At 40.4% G+C, this 22,687-nt stretch overlaps 1 protein-coding gene and 1 long non-coding RNA gene across 3 annotated transcripts; both read right to left on the bottom strand.

Annotated features, from left to right (window-relative positions):
* Positions 1–1,794: 1,794 nt before the first annotated feature.
* si:ch211-207e14.4 (interleukin-17 receptor D) lies at positions 1,795–22,598 on the bottom strand. 2 transcript variants are annotated; one of them, XM_035905671.2, is made up of 12 exons: positions 22,254–22,598; positions 19,385–19,469; positions 10,092–10,250; positions 9,684–9,802; positions 8,429–8,552; positions 8,247–8,285; positions 8,006–8,151; positions 7,812–7,886; positions 3,841–3,907; positions 3,223–3,366; positions 2,903–3,075; positions 1,795–2,759 (listed from the first exon to the last, which is right to left on the bottom strand). In XM_035905671.2, exons 1-12 carry the CDS (start codon positions 22,365–22,367, stop codon positions 2,244–2,246), a joined length of 1,761 nt encoding a protein of 586 aa, XP_035761564.1. In that variant the 5' UTR covers positions 22,368–22,598; the 3' UTR covers positions 1,795–2,243. The 2 variants fall into 2 exon arrangements, with proteins under 2 accessions (XP_035761564.1, XP_006785786.1); XM_006785723.3 differs by having other exon boundaries at positions 3,223–3,369.
* Positions 15,152–16,538, bottom strand: LOC148096927 (uncharacterized). The gene is made up of 2 exons (XR_015717023.1): positions 16,291–16,538; positions 15,152–15,472 (listed from the first exon to the last, which is right to left on the bottom strand). It is a non-coding gene; the product is annotated as an uncharacterized LOC148096927 (long non-coding RNA).
* Positions 22,599–22,687: the final 89 nt, after the last annotated feature.

Here is a 22,687-nt window from a genome sequence, read left to right on the forward strand (position 1 = left end):
ACCTCACAGGTGCCTACAATTGTCTGCTTAGTCCACAGTGGATTAAAGGAATATGGTACAACAACACTAACACACATAATATAAATATGAGGATAAAACTATGCAATATAAATATCAATAAACAAACATGCAATATAAATATCACAATAAAATCATGCAAATAAAATCAACACAATGTACCAATACACAGATTGATAAAACAAAAACACAAATTTCCACTGCGTGACACACACACACACACACACACACACACACACACCTTCATACACCAAGTGACTTTTTGCACAATACTCAGTCTTTTGCACATTTCTTTGCACACATTTCTCCAAAGCGCTTTCCACTACACACAATCATCAACCCATTCACACACTCAAGGCTCAAGGCTGGAGCCGAACAAAAACTCCCTGATAACGACTGTGTTTTGACTGTTCTTCCCACTCTAGTCAAGGCCACCTGGGTTGGCTGGTAGACTGATTACTTAGCCTGATAGGGCGAATGACACTGTCTCAGCTGAACTATGGACACACACACACACACACACATACACTTACACTGATAAGCACTCATACATCCCCCCTCCCCTTCCAATGCCATCGATGCTTGTTGCCTCCTGGGAACACGAGGCGGGTCTGGGCCCGCGCTGGAGAGTCGGTGCAGTGGCAGGATGGCTGCTGTGTTGCCTGGGATTACTCCTCATCCCTTACCCAACCCTGTTGCTGGTCACGTGCTCCATAATGTTGTACTGTGGACATTTATGTGCTTTCTGTGCAGAGGAGTTTTTTTGTTTCCTGTTCTCATGCTGTCCTCTATAGCCCAGCATGAGTAGAGGTCTCTTTTTTCCCTCTTGTACTTTCCCATTGTAGTGTATATTTCAGTGTTTTTTTCTGTAATGCAACCATTCTCTGACTTGTATCCCCATGTGATGTCTGTGTACTGTGTGTAAAGTCGGTTGCGGGTTCATTCCACTGCAGGGCAACCTGCCACTGCATGTGGCGAATAAAATTTGAACTTGAACACACATTCACACACTGGTGATGGCAAGCTACAGTGTAGCCACAGCCGCCCTGGGGCGCACTGACAGAGGCGAATGGTGCCTTTCCAGATGTGTAAGGTGCCAATTCCATCTTCACCAATGCACCCCCATACCATCAGAGATGCAAACTTTTGAACAAGCGGGATGTTCAGTCTCCTCTTTAATCCAGACAAAGCAGCGTCCATGTTTTCAAAAAGAATTTCAAATTTAAATTCGTCTGACCACAGAACAGTTTTCCACCTCGTCTCAGTCTATTTCAAATGAACTCTGGCCAAAATTAGACAACAGTGATCTGGATTATGTTCACATCTGGCTTCTTCTGTAAATTCATATTGTAAACTGTTGCCATTTAACCATATTAGTTGCAAATTGTTTCTCCAGCTGTTTCATTTTAGTGTCACTGACCTTTCCAGCCTTTTGTTGACCCATTCCAACAAGTGAGCTGTTAGTTACGCTGCTGACATTTGGTAATAAACAGATAATCTTCAATTATGGTCTGTCTTGTAATTGTTATATTCAGAAAAATGGAACAGTGATCGATGATATAAAATTTCCCCCTTTTTTTAAAACAGTGTGTATGAGCCAATATTTAACCAAGACTATTTCTGATCAAAGACAAGCTGAGGACTTACAGCACCAGCAAAATATTAAAAAACAAACAAAAAGCAAGTCTCAATAAAATGGCATTATTTGAAACTTTTTTATTTGATTAAAATTTTCGATGTAAATAGATTTTATTATTTTACACAAATATAATGTAATATAGAAGACAAGACATTTATTCATATGTTTAAATGACATGAAGCTTTGATTTCCATTTGTACGCAGAGATGTACACAAACATGTGAAGCATGGCTGTAAAGTTGCTTGTTTACAATATTTAAAATGCAACTTCAAAATACACAGTCTTACAGAGTAAGCTTGATAATAAGATTAATAGCTGATGTACTCATGGAACCTATTACACAATACTGCAAGAAAATTGATTGAAAATATTTATTTGAGAAAATATCTTTTTGGCCAGGACACATAATACTGGGTGCATATTAAGTTGCATATTAAGGCATTGCAGAGGTCATAGTGTGTGCTGAGGCACAGGTGTAGATCCACTCCTCACGTTTGAGGTGTAAACTCACAGTTTCATTCAGCTATCACATATCGAGCTGAGAACTATCATTAACTGAGGGTGTGTAAGTCCCTTCTTCACTATCTAGTCCCCTTCTTCCAGAGAGTGCTGTCCTTTTCCCTCCAATGCCATTCCAGCCTCATAGATAGCCCACTGCAGAGCAGCTCCAGCTGGCACCTTGGCAAAGCCTTTCTCTGAGATGTGGTCTATCTTAAGGTAAGCCCCAGGCCTGTGCAGGGCCACTCCATGGAGGTGGGAGAAGAGCAGTGGTAAGTCACTTGTCAGTACATAGTGAGAAATGAGCCTCAGTTCAGTGGGAATGTCTGTTTCCTCTGAGTACTCGAAAATGGCTGCCATGAATTTGGACAGGTCCTGGCCCCGGGCTTTGGCTCGGCCCACCTCCGCACCAATAAGCTGGATGATTGCATCAGAGCTGTAGGCCTGATCTTCATCACCATCATCATCCTCTGGCTTGGGTCTTTGGTTAAAGCCCCTAGAGCACATCACCAAGACAAAGTCACTTTCCCGGATCTGCCGGCAGTGCCAGGGCATGCTGCCTTCCTCAGCCACGCTCAGAGAGTCCCAAAGATCCAGACACACCTTTGAAGAAAAATACGTGGGAAGACTTTGTTAATATAAACCGAATCCCATCTCTTTCTCTTATTAAATGCATCTCATACTAACGAACACTTTGGCAAAATATTGCCAAAACTGCCCTTACAAAATGTGCTGCAAAACTGTACCTGAGTGGCCATGTGCTGCTGTATGAAGACACCTAACTGCATGACAGCTTTGACATGAGTGGGGCCCTCATGGCTGCTGTAGCAAATCAGAAGACGAGGAGGGGTCAGCCTGTTTTTGCGCAGTGATACCAATTCTTCCTGATTCCCAACTTCCTCGTGTTTGTTGATGATATCTGATGATTAAAAAAACAAAACATTTTCATGTGCTGCTGGGGAAAGGAGCAGATGGATTAGAGATACTAAATGAAAATGTATAAACGTAATAACTGGCAGTGGTTCAAATACTGATTTTACATGACATGTCTGGGTTGTTTTTGCACCTAGTTGTAAGTCAAATTTCTTCATCTGCAGCTTGGTCCTCCTCCTAATGACAATAGCCAGACAGCCTCCAAGTACGGCTACCGCAACCAGACTCAGAGGAAGAACCAAAGCCAAGGAGGGAGTGACAGAGCGTGGAGAGGCATCTTCTGATAACAGCAAAGTTTGAATTATTTCTTGAGACAGTTTAGTGTTCAGTGAGGATTAGCTCACTGCTTTTCAAAGTATTAGAATAGTTAAAATAAAAAGACTGATCGCATTGGCCACAAGTGTGTATCAGTAACAAACGGACAGTGAAATAAGTATAACAAGTATAACTAACAAAGTAGCATTAATGTGTTTCCTATTTTGCACAGAAGTCAGCGTCATCTATACAAGGGTGGAAATCTTGCGACTAAAACAATTAGGAGGGTTGTTTGCTGCAGCACCTTCACCTAGTGAAAGCCAGTAACTGCTTGCCATTGGGGAATACACATTTTTCATATCCAGTGATAGTTGCATGCAAGAAACCTGAATATGGTTCAGGAGATATAACTTTACAACTAAAAGTACAGAAAGCTTTGTACACACTGTGATATAGTAATTGTGTGAATATGCAGCAACAAAACAGCCTTCCTTACCTTTCTGAGTGTGCACGACATGAACATTGAACATTTTCCTAACTGCATCCACTTCATTAGCTGCAATCTGTGGAAAAAAGTCAAAAAGGTGAAGCATGAAAGTACATTTCTGACTGAGCAAGTGAAGAGCAAGTGAACATTTTGCCCTCTAAGTTAATGTGTTAGGAGCAGGAAGATTAGGCAAGCCCAAGGATTTGAGCAAGGACTAAATTGTGATGGCTAGATGACTGGGTTAGAGCATCTCCAAACCTGTAGCTCTTGTGGGCTCTTCTGGGCCTGTTATGGTAAGTATCTATCAAAAGTGTTCCAAGAAAGGAACAGTGGGGAACCAGAGACTGGATCTGTGGGGACTGAAGGCTGGGCAGTGTAGTCTGATCCAACAGATGAGCTACTGTAGCTAAAATTGCCAAAAATGTTACCTCTGATTCTGATAGAAAGGTGTCAGAATACACAGTGCATCACAGTTTCTTGTGTATGGGGATGCATCGCCAAAAACAAGTGAGGGTTACTATGCCAACCACATCCACCATGGAACGTGCCAACAATGGGCAAGTGAGGCAGTGTGATGGTTTGGCCAATGTTCTGCTTCAAAAACCTAGGGTCCTGCTATCCATGTCAATGTTACTTTGACATGTAGCAGCTACACTAGCAGTCAAATGTTTGGACACACCTTCTCATTTAATGGTTTTTCTTTATTTTATTTTTTTTACTATTTTCTCTACTGTAGATACATACTGAAGACATCAAATATATGAAGAAAGATATATGGAATTATGTAGCAAAGAAAAAATTGATAAATAACTCTAAATATGTCTCACACTTCTGATTCCAGAGTAGCTACTCTGTGCTGCATTGACAGGGCTCTAAATCCTTCTCTCAAGCTTCATGATGTAGTCTCCTGAAATGGTTTTCACCTCACAGCTGTGAGGGTTCATTTGTGGAATTTCTTGCCTGCGGACAGCCCTATCTGACAACTGTTAGAATTTATGTTATGGCAAGAACTAATCGGCTAAGTAAAGAGAAAGAACAGGCTGTCATTACTTTAAGAAATGAAGGTCAGTCAGTCCAGAAAATTGCAAAAACTTTGAATGTGTCCCCGAGTGCAGTCGCAAAAACCATCAAGCGTTACAATCAGTGATGGGAATAACGGCGTTATTTTTTTCAGTAACGAGTAATCTAACTAAACTGGGGATCCTCAGCCCTTCCCATGAAGGTGGCACGGATGCCCCTCCGGTGGTCCTCCTTGGGCTCTTGCACTCTGGGGCCTCTGGATGTCTGGGGCCTGGATCTCCCCCATGCCTGCTTCATGCCCTGGGGGACGGGGCTATGGCTCTCTACATCCTCTTGCAGACCATTACATGGGGAAACCATTTGAATACAAGCGCGCCGATCCACACAGGTGTGCACACAGGTGTTCGCTGTTCGTAGACTTGAATCACACCTTTCTTGGCTGCTACTTCAAAGCACATTGTGCGCTGTCTGTCCTGCGTGCTGCACAACAACATTCAATATTTGGTATTTGCTGCTGTTTACACTTAGCTAGATTAATGCGATGGTGTTGTGTATAGTATGTTGCTTTGTTTTGTTTTGTTTTTTTGCTTGTTTTCTATTCTTTTTCTCTCAACAGGTGATCCCGGAGATATTTTTTTCCCCCCCTTTCTCACTGTCCCTCTCCCCTTCTGTTTTTCTTTTCCTTCCTCTTTCTTTCTCCCTTTCCTATCCTTCACTCATGTCTGTCCCGTCTGTAACAACTGAAAATAAAATAAAATAAATAATAAAAACAAAGGTTGATCAAATGGACCAATACGGCAATGCCATGATGATCCATTTGGCAAAATAAATCCATTGGGTATCCTTGTTGGTCTTCAGACAACAATTCTGACGGCTAAAGAACCAAATGGGACAGGCAAGAGAAAAAAAAAAAAAAAAAAAAAAAAAAAGAAAGGTGTGATTCAAGTCTACGAACAGCGAACACCTGTGTGCACACCTGTGTGCACACCTGTGTGGATCGGCGCGCTTGTATTCAAATGGTTTCCCCATGTAATGGTCTGCAAGAGGATGTAGAGAGCCATAGCCCTGTCCCTCAGGGCATGAAGCAGGCATGGGGGAGATCCAGGCCCCAGACATCCAGAGGCCCCAGAGTGCAAGAGCCCAAGGAGGACCACCGGAGGGGCATCCGTGCCACCTTCATGGGAAGGGCTGAGGATCCCCAGACGAGGGGTCACCCAGTAGCCACCAGGCAGAAACTAGAGGGGGCTGCACCGGCGTGCCCGCCGGCTCCGCCGGCAGCCAGCTGTGCCAGAGTGAACCGAGCCGCAGGCACAGAGGCCGGAGGCCCGAGGGCCCTCCGCGCCCCGGAAGAGGCCTGACCGAGCAGCAGGCGCCAGGCCCCGCCAAGTAGCCACCGGGAGTGAGCTGGCACATGACCTGAGCGCCCAGCCCCAGACACCGAGAACCAACAATGCACCGACCCCTGAGGGCATCAGTCACCGGCAGGGAGTGTGGTGAGGGGAGATAGGCCTCCACACTTGGAGGGCCTGGGAGTTCCCAGAGAGGTGGAGTCTAAAACCCGACCTGACATATAGACACAGACAAACAGGCACACACAGACACAGACATGCATTCCCACCCTCATGCACACATATACAAACACTCAGCACTCACCCAACGTAGGAATAAACGTAAATGGACATGTACACACAATCACACTCCCCAAACATACTCTATACCCCGGGTCCAGGTATCCTCGCCCCCAGAGGGGGAAACGGCACCCAGACCCAAGAGATGTTACCCTTCCCTCCGGGGTGGAGGCAAGCAGACCGCCCCAGGCTCCGCAGCAGCAGGGAGGCCAATCGGACAGCCAGCATCTCTTCCCAGCCCCCCTGCCCCGATGGCTAGCAGAGAACGGGGGTGTGTTAAGACCCCATACCCTCCTCCTCTCGCTCAAGTGTAGTGTTGCTGCGTGTTGCTCTAAAGTGTATTTAAAACAAGGGAGAGCATGGTGCTGCTGCCAGAGAGCAGCAGGTGTTAGCACGGCCCCTCCCAAGAACCCTCAATGTCTACATGGATTTAAAATTGACACTTTTTTGTTTACAAAATGATTCCATATGTGTTCATTGATAGTTTTGATGCCTTCAGTGAGAATCTACAATGTAAATAGTCATTAAAATAAATAAAAACCATTAAATGAGAAGGTGTGTCCAAACTTTTGACTGGTAGTGTACCTAAGAATTATTGCAGAACATGTATATGCTTTCATAGAAACGGTGTTCCCTAATAGCTGTGGGGCTCTTTCAGCAGGATAATGCACCCTGCCACAAAGCAAAAATGCTTCAGGAATGGTTTAAGGAACACAACAACAAGTTTGAGGTGTTGAACTGGCCTCTAAATACCCTAATCCAATCAAGCCATGCATGTGCTGGTTAAACAAGCCAGATACCAAAGCACACATTTAGGAGTGTAATAAAGTCCATGCTTTGATGGGTCAGGGATGTTTTGGCAGCAAAAGGAAACTAACACAATATTAGGCAGGTGGTCACAACGATATGTGTGATCTTCGTATATGCATTTCACAACCACTTATTTGCTAACTTTGATTATGTGTGTGTGTGTGTGTGTGTGTGTGGTGGTGGTGGGGGAGGGGGGGGGGGGGTGTTGTTAGCTGTTTCTGGGAAAGAGAACAATGAAAGTGCACAAAAACAGGAAAGCTGCTGTCCAAAAAATTTAAACGGTTAGTTAAAAGACAGTAAAAGAATGTGAAAAGACATGTCATCACCTCACGCAATATAACTGATGAGCAAACTATTTTCTGATGAAATCCACACATGTGGTAAAAAGATTTGGGAAAAAAGTCAATAAACACAAAGTCCATTCAAGTATTCAAGTTTATTCATCAACCAAGTCTTTTGGTGGAAAACAGTTATACTTATGTCCACATATACTATAAACAGTGTTAGTTATAATTCTTTTACCTCACAGGTGTAATTGGTTCCTTCTTGAAGGTCGCTCAGCTGATAGCTATGGTGAGTTTTATTTGTAGTCAGATCCTAAGATGATGAAATTAATGCTTGTTACATTTATAAAGAGAACCTAAATGATCAGAAATATCTAAAAAGAAATAAAAGGCACTGAATGAAACAAAGGTGCAGCACAGGAAATTACTTACCGGTATTATGTCGGTGTATTTTTTCCTGCCATTTGTGTAACACAGTGAGAAGTAGCTTCTTATTCCCAGATTTGGGGGAGCCAAGTTAAAGGTCACAGTGATGGCACTGCCTTCCTGCTGAACCTCAATATGTTTAGGGTACCAGTCTGTAACCAGACCATAACATAATGTCATGAATAAAGCAGATCTTTGGAGAAAGACTGTCACAGACTGGACTTCACAGGAAAATAAGTTTCCTCACCATTTTTACACTGCTCAAAGCCATTCTTCTCTGCACATGCTGCAAGAACATGAAGCACAAGTTACTCTAAATATTGATTTAATGCAGTGTTGACAGAATAGCAGAGCTGATTGGTGGCAAAATATGTAAATTTATGATAATGCAATTCACTGAAGTTGGACCAAAACTAAAAGGCAGATTACATCGTGTAGAGAAGATCTCACTGCGGTAGAACCTCTCCCACTCCTCAGGCACTGGCAGAGCCATGACAGTAACAGCATACTGGGATCCAAGGGAGAGGCCGGGAAACGGGTCTGACTTGTACACCTGCAGAATAGCATGGACACATTATACACTTCATATATGGTTTGGGGCAGTGAACTGTGATCACAGACGATGGTTCCTGTGTTCCTGAGCTCACGCAGGGATTTCAATGACAGAATCGTGTCTGTTTTTAATGCAACGTCACCCGAGAGGGTCCATGAGGGTCTGGAAAATTCAGCCTTGTCCCTTACGTACTGAGATTTTTTCAGATTTATTTAATCTTCTCAATTTAAAATTGAAACTATTCTGAAAGAGGAATTTGTAGATGCTGCCTTTTTCCAAATCAGTGAACTTCTGCTCATCTTTACTTCTGAGACACTTTACCTCTCTAAGAACCTCTTTTTATACCCAATAATATTACTGACCTGTTGCCAGTTAACCTAATGTTCCTCCAGCTGTTTACTCAGTTCAGATTTTTTATGTTTTTCCTTGTGAATAACTCTTGCAAGTTTATGAGATTGCAAATCATTGCATTGCGTTTTTTACTTTAGTGTGAAAGAGTGATTCTTCGTCAAGAAGAACAAGTAAAAAGAAGCTAGTTACATGTTGTTGTTACTGTCAGTAGTGTTGCTGCTTTTTCATTCTTTGAGACTTACCAGTTAAAAAAATTGAATGGAGGTGTTCATTGTTGTGTCCATGTGGTTTGAATATATGTAAATAATTTAATACGTCCACTGGGGACGAGCTTGTTAAAAAAAGGCTTCATCTATAAACAATAGTCTTCTATGTCCTGCCTCATATTTACAGCATTTAGATGATCTTTAGTATAAAATGTTAAACTGTTTCCTCCAAGGACATGTTGTCAGTTTTATGTTTGATCGTAATCTCATCCAGAACATTATTTTGTTTTATTCTGTATTCAGTGTTTTGCAGTTTTCACCCCAAAACTGAAAGATGCTGTTTAAGCTCTGGTTCAAGGGAATGTAACTGAGAAAAATTTAGAAACCACTTGTAACTCAAAACATTTGTAAATGGAAATATATCCACAAGAAGGCAGCTATTGTGTTCTTTATTTGTAATCAAAACTAGCTGTAACTTAAAACCTCAAAAGCTTCGCGTTTTCTTTGTGTGGTCTAACACAATACGAGAAAAAAGAACACAGCCAAAGGCCAAAGCCAACGGAGCCATTCCTACCCGTTGAGCATGTGAAGTTGGGAGGGATAAGTTGCGGTGGAAGAGAAAGAGCTGACAGGCAACGCTAGTCCCTCCCAGAGCCTGGAGGGACACCTGAAAGCCACGAAGGAAGGCGATCCCTGCAGCAAACACAAAAGAAACAAAGTCTGCGTCACAGAATTAGCAACAACCCTTCATCAAACTTGCACACTGTGTGTACAAGTGTTTACGTCTGAGAGTTTGTTCTTTCTTTTGTTTTTAAACAGGCTAATTGAAGTCAGATGTCTTTTTTAACCTCTCATAATAATAAAGAAAAACAAATCATAGATATCCCACCACCAAGTGAAAAAATACTCTTTTCACTTAGAAACTTAGGATACGACATGATAAATGATAGGTATATATTCTCAATAAGCAAAGAAATTTTACCATAGTAACTGGGTTTCCAGGAGACAATGATGGTGTCAGATTGGGAGTTTGAGTCATTTAAAAACTCAACCTTCACATCATTTGGTGCTTGGACGTAGTGTTGACAGATTTTAGGGTCTTCATTTCCCAGCAGCTCAAAACATGGCCATGGAATACAACCTGAAGAGGAATAATGAGGAAAATACTTCAATAATAGCTCTGAGAGGCTGCACTTGCTAATCCCAACATGCTAACACATTTAAATTAATATGGTTGGAATGCTAAGATGGTAATATTTGCACCACAAATAGTTACAGTTTGGGCTGATGGGAATGTTATTGTAAACAATGGTCATAAAGCTGACAGCGGTAATGAAAGGAAAAGACAGATAACACAATTCTCTGACCAATCCTCAGTTTTTCAAATGTAATCTAGCTGGACTGACCCAATCCAAATCTGGTTCAATGGAGAAACAGGATTGCAAAATCGGATAAGATCAGGAAATCCAAAATTATTACTTTTTAAAATCTGGATTAAACACATTTTAATAGGAAAATATCAAGATTACCCGGATCCCAGCAGAGGGTTGAATTCAGTCTGATCACAAAGGAAAAATCAAAACTCAAAAAGCAATCAAACAAGAAAACTAGATGTGATAAACAGAGTTAAGAGATGGCAAACTGGATTATTGCCTACTCTGTGTTAGGTATTTATGCAACAAAATATTGGTATGCACTTCAGTCATTTTATGATGCACTGTATTTTATAGATACAATATAAACATTAAGATCTTCAGTTTTTAATTAATTAAAGTGGTAAAGAAAAGAAATACACAAACTGTGAGCTGTGGATATTAAGATATTAATTTTACAATGAGTAATCAATTACGAATGTTAAAGCTGATTACAGTACATAACAGTTAAACCATTGCAAACTTAAATCTGTAGACATGCTCTTAATGATTTCTGCCATCAGCATGTTGCTGCTGTACAAAGAGCAATGTTCATGTTTTAAAACCTGCTTTGTCAACTACATGCATGTACCCTCTCTCCTTCATCACAGTGGGGATAATCTGAACAAGACTTGGTGTTATGGTGTTATGTTCACCATTTGCATTCGTTTTACATGTCACATTCAACATACATCACTCCTACATAACTTAACGGTCACCAAAATTTGGAACCACAACAAAATATTGTTCGACTAGCCACTAAATTTGGAATGAAGAAAACTGAAAAATCCCTGACAAAAACAGCCTAAAAGGTGAGTTTTTGCTAGTGTAGTTAATCAGTTATCTTTCATTTCATGTGAATTTTGGAACCCCCCTGAATCCCAGTTAATCCCAGTAATTTGATGAGCCGGATTTGATAATCCTCAAAAGTCTGTACCTTGATCAGCATATATTCATTCTTGTTTGAACTACTGGAACAAAATTGAGCTGTATTACACAATCCATGGAAGGAAAAAAATTTATTACCCAAACCCAGATAATTTTTATCTTTGGAACGACCGGGCAGTGGGGAACATGACTGTCTAAAGCAGATTTAATATTAGTCATGGTGTTAGCATCAATTAGACAAGCACTAGCTGTAGTAATCCTGATAAATGTACTGCAGTTTTAATACTTCTAGACATTATTTGACGTGTACATGCGCAAATTCTACACGATGCCTGTTTATGAGATGAGTGCTATACAACTATGTTGTCTTTATTTTTGTATTTTTTTTAACCTCTTTTGTGGATTCAGCTAAATAAAAGAGAACAAATTGTTGTTTTTGTGCCAAGCCGGTTGTAAAAAAAAAACAAGAAAAAAAAAGATATATTTTAACACTGATTCTTTGCAAAATTCTCAGTAGCATGTAGCCACAACAGTCACTCATCCATTGATTTAGGGGTCTTTTTTATGTTTAAATGATTCATAGGTCAGTGTGAAGTGGCTAAGCAAACAAAAAAGCATTCCTTGGGACTTGAGTGAAAATGAGTGTAAAAGCAGCCAAAAGAAAAACTTTGAAAAACGTCCAGAAAGAAACTATTACTCAAAAGCACTTTTAAAAGCTAAAAGACCGATTAATTCTCTGGGGACCATGAATAACCAAATTACATGGAGCTTTGCTGACAGCTGAGCAAAGTTTTGTGTTGACATGGAGCTAGTTGGACCAACAGCTGCCAGTCATTACGTTATTAAAAAAAAAAAAAAACATATTGGCAGCGGTCAGCTGTAGCGCCTCAGCCTCCAAGTAGATGCACCTATGGTATGAATTAGAGATGGACCGATCCGATATTACGTATCGGTATCGGTCCGATACTGACCCAAATTACTGGATCGGATATCGGCGAGAAATAAAAAAATGTAATCCGATCCATTAAATATCAAAAAAGCACGTCACAAAACTCGCTACACAGCGTAACTCGTCTCATAACAGTAGCACGTTGCAGCAGTGTGCATCACGTGATAGAGCGGCTGTGTGTATTTGTAGCCTAGCTAGCAAACCAGCATTTCATCTCCGAGGAAGTTTTCCCAGAGAGAAGTAAAGCAAGTGTGTAAATTCATCTCTGAATGTTTGTAAAGCTTATGGAGCTCTCTCTCTCTCTCTCCTGCTGCTACTTCAATCGTGAAACTGCTTAATGATCAGCTGATCGGCTTTTCTGTCGTGAGTCCGTCTCTCTTCTTAGTTTTTGGCCCACTTCTCAACAGAAAGAGGAAACCAGCGGCTGAACAACAGCAGCACGTTTAACCTTGATAAGCTGTTGTTAGAATTGATTTAATATTACTTTCTACACCAGGATCCTTTTCTTCATAGCTGACGGCTGGTAACTGTGCAGGGGCGGATCTAGCAAAGTTTAGCCAGGGGGGCCGATAGGGCATGAACAGGGAAAACTGCATTTCAAAAACCTTTTTCGAATTGCACTTTAATAAACTTCATTTCAAAAACCTTTTTCGAATTGCACTTTAATAAAGTTCATTTCAAAAACCTTTTTTGAATTGCACTTTAATAAACTGCATTTCAAAATCCATTTCCCTTTCCTGTTCGCTCAGGGATTAACATGTGGATTAGCATTTGGATTAGCAGTTGGATTAACAACTTCATTTTAAAAATCCTGCTGCTATTCAAATGAGCCACACCGTGGGATGTAAGGAGCTCTCTGATTGGTTGGTCAGACACAGGCTGTCTGCCAGCCTGGATGTTTCTAGCTCATAGCTTCGCCCTGCTAAGAAGCCTGTGTGCTTGTACAAAGGCCGTTCAGCCTCGGGATTTACACTCGGTTCGACAAGGATATGTGAAGAATGAAGGGACCCTGCAGCGAAACGGAGAGCCCAACCTCTGGCTGAGTGCCTGTTTACAAAGTCTGACCACCTGTGAAGGTAACGTGCTAACGTGGCTAACGCTAGCATCACCGCACATAGCCCCGTTATTTTAAGGTCATCTTAGCTTATGAAAGTTTTACGTCGCAGCAGTACAAGCTAGCTACGTGTTTTGTAAGCTGCTGTGCTCTTCACAAATAAAGCTGGAAGCAGCTCAAACTATTAGAACCAGCACTGAGGCCTGTTACATTTATACAGTGTTAGAGCAACGGCTGCAGCCTACAGCCTTTAAACTAGCGATTAAAATGCTGACAGTAAACTCGTCAGTCCAGATGTTACCACATTACTTTGTGATACTTGTGAGTTAAAACAACTGAGACAGGCTGATTAAAATAACAGCTTTCAGTTCTCTCATTCAGCATATAAAGACTGGAGTTCACACTACTGATTTCAGCTCATTTAATATGTGAGTGCACAGATTCATTCTCAACTGGACATAAACGTACTGCAGCCAATGATGGTGTTACGGCTCTGAGTCAGCTTTGGGCCATCAGACGCACACACTGGAAAACCAGCACCTGGACTTCATGCAGGAGAGACGGCCTCAGTGATTTAGGTTCATAAGCAAGTTCAAACATTTCTGGCCTCTTATCACTTAGATTTCTTAATCTTAAAAGTGAATGCATTTAAAGCAGGAACTGCACACCTAGCCATCAGAAGTGTGGCAGCATGAGTACTGTAAAGTTTTGTAGGGTCCTTGTTAAAAATTCCACAAGCACCACACATTTGTCATATAAAGTTCCATTTTTTACAGTACAATGTTGAAATTATAAACTATATATTCTAGTTGTCCACTTGTCAGTAATTTTTGAGTAAATGGATGTCATTGATAAATCAGTGTTGATTCACCTGCAAATGTTTTTAACAAACTTTGTTTTTTGTAGAATTCCTCAGCAGCTGTGGAGAGATGCATTTGAATATCTTCTGGTTCCACTTCTCCTTACCTGGAAGCTGAGCATTGCTCATTTCTGACAAGGACATACACCTCAGTGCTTATCATGGGTGTTACATCCTTCGTGCAGCAATTCCAGAGAAAACAAGAGAGCAATGACCACTCATTAAGACCAGCCAGAAATCTGTCCCTTTCTGGCAGCTGTGGAAACTTCCAATAAGAAAGTTTGCAATCTTAGAACAATGCTGGATCATGTGTGATGTGTCATATCAGGATATTACATTTTGACTTAATTCTGCTCAATGTGTTTTGATCGTTGATCCAGTATTTCAGCTTTGTGTTGTGCTGCAAGTTTAAAACCCATTGTCCTCATGAGCACAGCATCTAACAACTCTCCTTGAAAAAGTCGATTGACTTTAACTGGACACAATGGTTTCCAGTGGGAGATATTTTCATCACTTATCCGTGACACTGGAGAAGTCACCTGAGTGAGTGATAAAACAATTTTCCATGGAAAATCCAGAGGGACTAAACTTTGTTGTTTCTTTGGGCTCTATTTCAGCTCTAGCAGCATCTCTCAGAAGAAAACTGTTTTCCCAATAATCAGATGAAAAAATTGAACCAGGTGGTATTCTCTGGAGTTTAAGACCAAGACTGAACTCAAACAGTAAATGACATTAGACTGGAATTCATAAGATGATTAGAAATACTGCTGAAGCTGAATGATTCATTCATATATGATTTTTTTTTCTCCAATTCACCAGGTCTGTATAGTTCAGTATGACTGTGGTACATGATACAAAAGAATAAATACAGAAGAATAAAAACTTTGTGAATAACTTTACTCTTCTTAAAAATAACTAATAAAACAAGTAAAAGTACAAATGTGTACAAGTTAGAGACTTCCTCACTAAGATTTTAATTGTGTGTTAAAGAGAAAGAGATTAGGAGGTAAAATAGACGATGCAGAGTCCATCATCACTGAGGCCGTCTCTCCTGCATGAAGTCCAGGTGCTGGTTTTCCAGTGTGTGCGTCTGATGGCCCAAAGCTGACTCAGAGCCGTAACACCATCAATGGCTGCAGTATGGAACAGGTGTGGGTGTGTCCTCATCTCCCAGAGGAGTCCAAATTGTCATCAAACAGCCCTACAGACACAAAAATGTGAAAATATAAACAACCAGACTATCAGCAGTGATTTAAGTACTTTAAGACCTCTGTGAAAATCATTTACAGTATATATCACAGAATTTAAGGCCTTTATGATCACAGAGCATACAGAGAAAAGTACTAAACTGAATCAATTTCAGCTTTCGTTTCTCATGATGTATATTGTATTAATAATTACATTTCATTATCTGTATCTTTACCACACATTTACCACACAGGTGTAGATACTGTAGGTTCAGTGAATGCTTAGATTGCACTGATTAGAATATACTGGACATTCAAAGCTAAGATTCAGCGCACTGTGTTAGAGGCTGGGGTTTGATGACTTCATCATATATACAACCTTTGATCATCGTTTATGTCCAGTTGAGAATGAATCTGTGCACTCACATATTAAATGAGCTGAAATCAGTAGTGTGAACTCCAGTCTTTATATGCTGAATGAGAGAACTGAAAGCTGTTATTTTAATCAGCCTGTCTCAGTTGTTTTAACTCACAAGTATCACAAAGTAATGTGGTAACATCTGGACTGACGAGTTTACTGTCAGCATTTTAATCGCTAGTTTAAAGGCTGTAGGCTGCAGCCGTTGCTCTAACACTGTATAAATGTAACAGGCCTCAGTGCTGGTTCTAATAGTTTGAGCTGCTTCCAGCTTTATTTGTGAAGAGCACAGCAGCTTACAAAACACGTAGCTAGCTTGTACTGCTGCGACGTAAAACTTTCATAAGCTAAGATGACCTTAAAATAACGGGGCTATGTGTGGTGATGCTAGCGTTAGCCACGTTAGCACGTTACCTTCACAGGTGGTCAGACTTTGTAAACAGGCACTCAGCCAGAGGTTGGGCTCTCCGTTTCGCTGCAGGGTCCCTTCATTCTTCACATATCCGTGTCGAGCCGAGTGTAAATCCCGAGGTCGAACGGCCTTTGTACAAGCACACAGGCTTCTTAGCAGGGCGAAGCTATGAGCTAGAAACATCCAGGCTGGCAGACAGCCTGTGTCTGACCAACCAATCAGAGAGCTCCTTACATCCCACGGTGTGGCTCATTTGAATAGCAGCAGGATTTTTAAAATGAAGTTGTTAATCCAACTGCTAATCCAAATGCTAATCCACATGTTAATCCCTGAGCGAACAGGAAAGGGAAATGGATTTTGAAATGCAGTTTATTAAAGTGCAATTCAAAAAAGGTTTTTGAAATGAACTTTATTAAAGTGCAATTCGAAAAAGGTTTTTGAAATGCAGTTTATTAAAGTGCAATTCGAAAAAGATTTTTGAAATGAAGTTTATTAAAGTGCAATTCGAAAAAGGTTTTTGAAATGCAGTTTATTAAAGTGCAATTGACTATGTGCACGTTAGCATATGCTACTTCCGGTGCGGAAACTCCTGTGGGGAGCTTTGTTTCCGGTTTCCTATTCGCGCCCTGTTTACGGTCCAAAACAAGTTAAGCAAATTAATAAATCAAGCGGCGATTTACACTTCTATAGATGTCTTGGGCATTTACCCAATATATCTGTAAATGATGTTCATCGACTTGTCGATATTTTTTCCCCACGCCTCATAGCAAAAGAGAAAATGGATTCAAATGTTATATTTCTCAGCTGTCCCTCGTTTATCGCGGGTGTTATGTTCTAAAAATAACCAGTGATAGGTGAAATCAAGTAGCCAATTTTATTTTTTGACGGTGCAAAACGTTTAGTGGACATCGTGGACATACAGCACTGCACTTCAGAGTCACACTGCTAGCATCGATGCAGCGATTCTGTACTGTACAGGAGAGACATCACGGAGGAGATCGTCTGCAGCGATCAGGACGCAGGACATAAAAAAAAGCATGCAGCAAAAAACTAAAAAAATCTGCGAAACAGCGAGGTGAAAGGTGAACCGCGTTATAGCGAGGGACCGCTGTAATTTTGAAGGTAAGTCACAACATACCCTTCGTAAATACTAATGTATAGAAACCCTTACCAGCAATCGTTCATTTTTTGTGTGGCTTTTTTCATGGTTTGTTAACGTGCTGTGCGGGTGTGTACTTGACTAGCTGATCTCGACATAACGGGGAAACATCTGGTTTGACTATTCTTCACCTGTAGTTTGAATGCTGAACATTTGCCTGTTTAAATCATAAGACCAGTCACTATACAGAGATGTGCTTCTGAATGTGGACGATGTGTCTTCTGCTGCAGTGATGCAGGTCTGCTTGTGTTGAGTGATGTAAACAACTGATCGATTTAAACTCTTTAAACGTCAAAATTGATCATTAGATTTTTATGACACAACAGTGGTGAGTGTTCCCACCTCCTGCTCTTTGTAACTTAACGCGATCTTTCCGTTTTCGAGTTTAGGACATCAATTTTGGAGTATATCTTTGCAGTAGCGATTGACCGCAAAGTAAAGCTACCGGAAATGTACAACCCCACATCCGGTCTCAAACCAGGAAGTTAGCATTTTCTCGTGCACAGGGTCAATTCGAAAAAGATTTTTGAAATGAAGTTTATTAAAGTGCAATTCGAAAAAGGTTTTTGAAATGAAGTTTATTAAAGTGCAATTCGAAAAAGATTTTTGAAATGAAGTTTATTAAAGTGCAATTCGAAAAAGGTTTTTGAAATGAAGTTTATTAAAGTGCAATTCGAAAAAGGTTTTTGAAATGCAGTTTATTAAAGTGCAATTCGAAAAAGATTTTTGAAATGAAGTTTATTAAAGTGCAATTCGAAAAAGGTTTTTGAAATGAAGTTTATTAAAGTGCAATTCGAAAATGTTTTTTGAAATGAAGACTTAAAAAGCATTTTAAAAATCAGTTTATTAAATTGGAATTCAAAAATGAATTTACAAATGCAGATTTTATTCTACAATTCATTAATTAAGCACAGGATTTTTTATTTCGATGCGCGTGGCTCTTGTGGTCCTCCATACATTTTCCCCCTGCATGAAATTAAATTTGATTACATCGATTAAGCATCATGAGGAAGAGGGTGGTTCCCTATTTTTTTTTTTGCTGGGAGTTTGCAACCCTATTAGTTAGGTTGCTTAATATTTCTGCTAAGTACTCTTTAAAATACCAGAATAGGGAGGATGGAGTAGGTTTAAGGTTATTAGTTTGATCAGTATTGCTGAACTATGAAATATTTTGGGCGCAGTGTATTTTTTACATACAGGTATAACAGAATAGCTTTAGTGTTTTTATTTATTTAAACTTGAGTATGAACTTATACAAAATGCAGCAAGATATTAAAAAAAACGTTTTATTGATTAAAAAACACACTATATCGGATTCATATCGGTATCGGCAGATATCCAAATTTATGATATCGGTATCGGACATAAAAAAGTGGTATCGTGCCATCTCTAGTATGAATGTCAAAATACTGGATTGCCTTATTCTTAAGTTATTGCATTCAGAAGGCTTGACCTCTAACCTGCTGGTCTGAAGTATTCAGCTATGTGCTAGTGCAGTGCCAAGAAGGAACTGGTGTTGAAACTGTGATGATCCTAGTGAAACAACCATTGATCTGAGAAGCGTTATGAGGTAATTTGCCCCAAAATTTGAAGTCTGTCATTCTACAGAGAGAAATATTGTTTACAAATGGAAAACACTGAAGACAATGTTGAAAGGAGTGGACATCTCTGCCAATTCTGCAAAAGTTAGCATGTTAAATGTTGAAATTAATCACAGTACAATTAGAAAAAGATTGAGCACGGAAGGTGGAAGGGTCGGAAGTTTACCAGGAAAGAGAGAAAAAAATGATGGTTGAAGCAGATGCTGCGCAGAGATAATAATTACAAGGTGAACCACATTCTTAGCACTGTGGAAATAGGTGTGAACCAAGTTCATTCAAACCTCAAACTCACATAGAGCTCAGATATTTGCAGTATGATGTTTGAACCTGACTTACTTCCAAACCTTTCAATGGATTTAAAGCCCAGAGCCTTTCTGACATCACTCCTGGTTATTCTGCAGTATTCACATGCTGGACCGCCCTGCATAGGAGAAAATAAAGAGATCAAACTGTACACACTCATCTATATCTCTTTCGTAGTTTTGTGCACACAAGGTTCAATTTGACCTTCCCTTTAACTTTAATGAAAAGCAGGACTGTGTACAATCCCTATTCAGCTGCCAAAAGTGAGGTGGAGTAGGGGAGGGGAAAATGTGACTTAATAGCAGCAACAATAAAATGGATGTCACAGAACTGTGTCGCAATTCCTGCTTCCCAACGCTGAACTGATATCCTTTGGCAAAAAGCTCCAGAATCACAAGAGAGCCTCGACGCAGCAGTTTTGCTTTACTCTTCATAGAGCTTAGGTTTCAGTAACTTACGTATCTGAAATGTATCTGTCCAACACTATGAAAGCCTTCCATGAGAGACAGTCTGAAAACGTTCAACTGTGCACTCTTCCAGTGTGTCTTTATCCTGTCTATCTCCCCTCACCCCCAACCGGTCGTGGCTAATGGCCACACTTCCTGTTAAAAGGAAGTTTTTCCTCCCCACTGTCTCCAAAGTGCTTGCTCATAGGGAGTCATCTGATTGTTGGGGTTTTCAGTGTTTTCCCTTTATTATTTTGGGGTCTTTACCTTACAATATAAAGCACCGTGAGGTAAGTGTGGTGTGATTTGGTGCTGTAAAAGTACAATTGAATTGAAAAGAATTGTATTGCATGTTCAGTTTGCCTGCCATAAAAAAGGTAGTGCACCACTTCAGTTCAGTTCAGTTCAGTTCAAGTAACAATCATCAGAGGTGCTTTGATTTCCAAACATCTGCACATACTTACCTATCACAGCTTAAACAGTGGATCAGCACTGACAACCCTTCATGGTGAGTTTGGAGAACCTTGTTGATATATTACAAACAATATGGTTCTTGTTTTTATAAGGTTCTCCATGTAAAATCTGATTCCCATCTGTACAGTATGTGCTGCGGCTTGTTCTTGTGTTTAAATAGTGGATGCTTCTCAACATACTGTATTGAAGGCACTGATCAGGGTTGACTCACTGTGCTCTGCTGTTGAGTGAACATTATCAATGAAAAGCAGGACAGTGCATTTACCAAAGCATTGCTTTTACGGGGTGTTTGTGTAATTATAGTTAATGCTGCTTCACACTCAAAGCACGCTAAATTATAGAAGGACATATTTGACTTGTTGGAGCAGTGAAAGTGTGACTGGGTCACTGAATTTGTTATAGTTTCTCTGTAATAAAACAGCTGTTTACCTCCACCTTCTGTGAAAATGAAAGTCTGGTGTGCCCCTAGACAGACATAGCACTGGTTGTTGGTGTTTCTGTCATTAAGAAATTGTTTGATCACTTTCTTACACTGCTGACTTGCTCTACAGGTTTTAGAGATCATGACTATTAGGATTATAAAAGAGAAACCGTGTGTGCGGAAGGTTAGGTAGAAAGTCTGCGTAGCCTAAACCCTCGTTTTCTGGAGCAAACCAGCTGAGCAAACATGGAGGAACTCTTAATCCATATAAAAAGCCCACACAAATTAAGAGTTTTGGAGAAAGATCAAAGTCTAATTTCTACAAGATGACTGAGTGCCCCACTTTTCATTAATCAAAATAAAATTTAAAGGAATACGTGAGCATGGCCCTTTGGTTTAACCATCTCACTGTGGTATGGTAACCCAGGGGTAATATCTTTTCAAGTAAAAACACTGCATTACTGACAGCAAATCAGACATCTGGCTCAAATAAAATCAACATTTTGGATAATCGCTCACGACTGGATCCATTTTAATGAGTTACATCATAAATCTGTGTGAAAAGTCTCCAAATGCTCTCCTCCTTTGCTTTTGAAACTTTTTCACATTTAAAATCTCTCCATACGCGGGTGATGAATTTATCTTTGTGCTGGGAAATCATTACAACTCCACCCTCCCCTCTTCTTCTTGTGACACCTAAAACTAAAAGTAACTGCTGCAGATTTCCTTCTCTGATAATAACAATCACAGGTTCATTATGTGAATACACACCACACAGTCATCACGCTATAATCTGTTTACTGCCAGTATGTAACTCCAGCCAACCTAAACTATCGCAGTGAAAACATTCCGACATCCACTGAGTGTGGACAGATTGAAACTGTTGGAGCTTGTAGTGTGAGACGATAGCATGAGAAAATCCACTCAAGCCCCCCTCCCTCCCCTCCCCCCCAAATTTCTAACTTGATTTATGTTCAAGATTACAGGGTTACACACACACACACACACATTAAAGGAACATAAGATTTGTTTTTTAGATGATAACAAATATAGGAAATCTTGTACACATGTCATACTTTCCACTACAGAGAACAACATACCCACTGAAAGGGCGGGAAATAAAATGTGACACCTGGGGATTTTAAACCATGAAGCAGTTTAATGGTTTAAAATGAATTTTTTTTTCCCTACTAAATTTGGATCTTATATTTGAAGAATTAAGGATGTCGTTTTCTGTGTAACTCATCAGTTACGCAGCAGGAACTCAATCTATCTGCAGGTTGTTTATTTGCTATTCTTTAGATTTATCTTGCGACCACTTAACGAAGACCTAAACTTTTCTTAAAACCAGGACAAACTGAATAATTCTCTTTAAAAAAAATGTGTTATGTGAATTATTTTTAGTCGGGGTTTTTTCTTACTTTTCAAACAAAGGCTGAGAGAACATCTGTCACAAAACAAAAAATAAAACATGATGCTGCATATTGTATGAATTATACAAAGTTGCTGAATTAAGGTGAGTTAACAGTTGACCATGAAGGAGATAAAACCTCCAGCTTACCTGCTGGATACAGTCCAGACTGCAGCTCTGAGGGTTGACAGAAGCAGCTGTGGCCTCAGCCTGACAGCAGAGTGGCTGACAAAGCGTCAAAAACAGGTACAAAAGCCCCCACATGCTTCTAGGGCCAGGACGTCATCGTCATGGCAAGCACTGGATCTCAAACTCTCACCGACACTCTGGCAGCTGAAGCACCTCCAAGTTGTGCTCGAGCATTAAGTGACAGCAACCTTGGAGAAGGAAGAAAGACGTGGAGGGGAGTGGTATCTTCAGGCTACACGGGGGAGGTGTGGCCTATAAACTCCCTGTACATGTTGGAACAGCTCTGCTGCCACAATAAGTTATTAGAGTGCAGAAAAAAAACATCTCATGGCAAGTTGCTCTATTAAACCTAAGTATCAGGTGAGGAAAAACAAGTCATCGCACAAATTTCACCA

This window comes from Neolamprologus brichardi, chromosome 20 (assembly GCF_056152115.1).
Source record: "Neolamprologus brichardi isolate AB-2024 chromosome 20, ASM5615211v1, whole genome shotgun sequence".
Classification (NCBI taxonomy): domain Eukaryota; kingdom Metazoa; phylum Chordata; class Actinopteri; order Cichliformes; family Cichlidae; genus Neolamprologus; species Neolamprologus brichardi.

Coding starts and splice junctions, on each gene's coding strand:
- si:ch211-207e14.4 (XM_006785723.3), bottom strand. CDS start 22,367: ATGTGGGGGCTTTTGTACCTGTTTTTGACGCTTTGTCAGCCACTCTGC. Junction 8,553..9,683: donor CAACTTCACATGCTCAACGG/GTAGGAATGGCT, acceptor GCTATTCTGCAG/GTGTACAAGTCAGACCCGTT. Junction 8,286..8,428: donor TGAGATCTTCTCTACACGAT/GTAATCTGCCTT, acceptor ATGTTCTTGCAG/CATGTGCAGAGAAGAATGGC.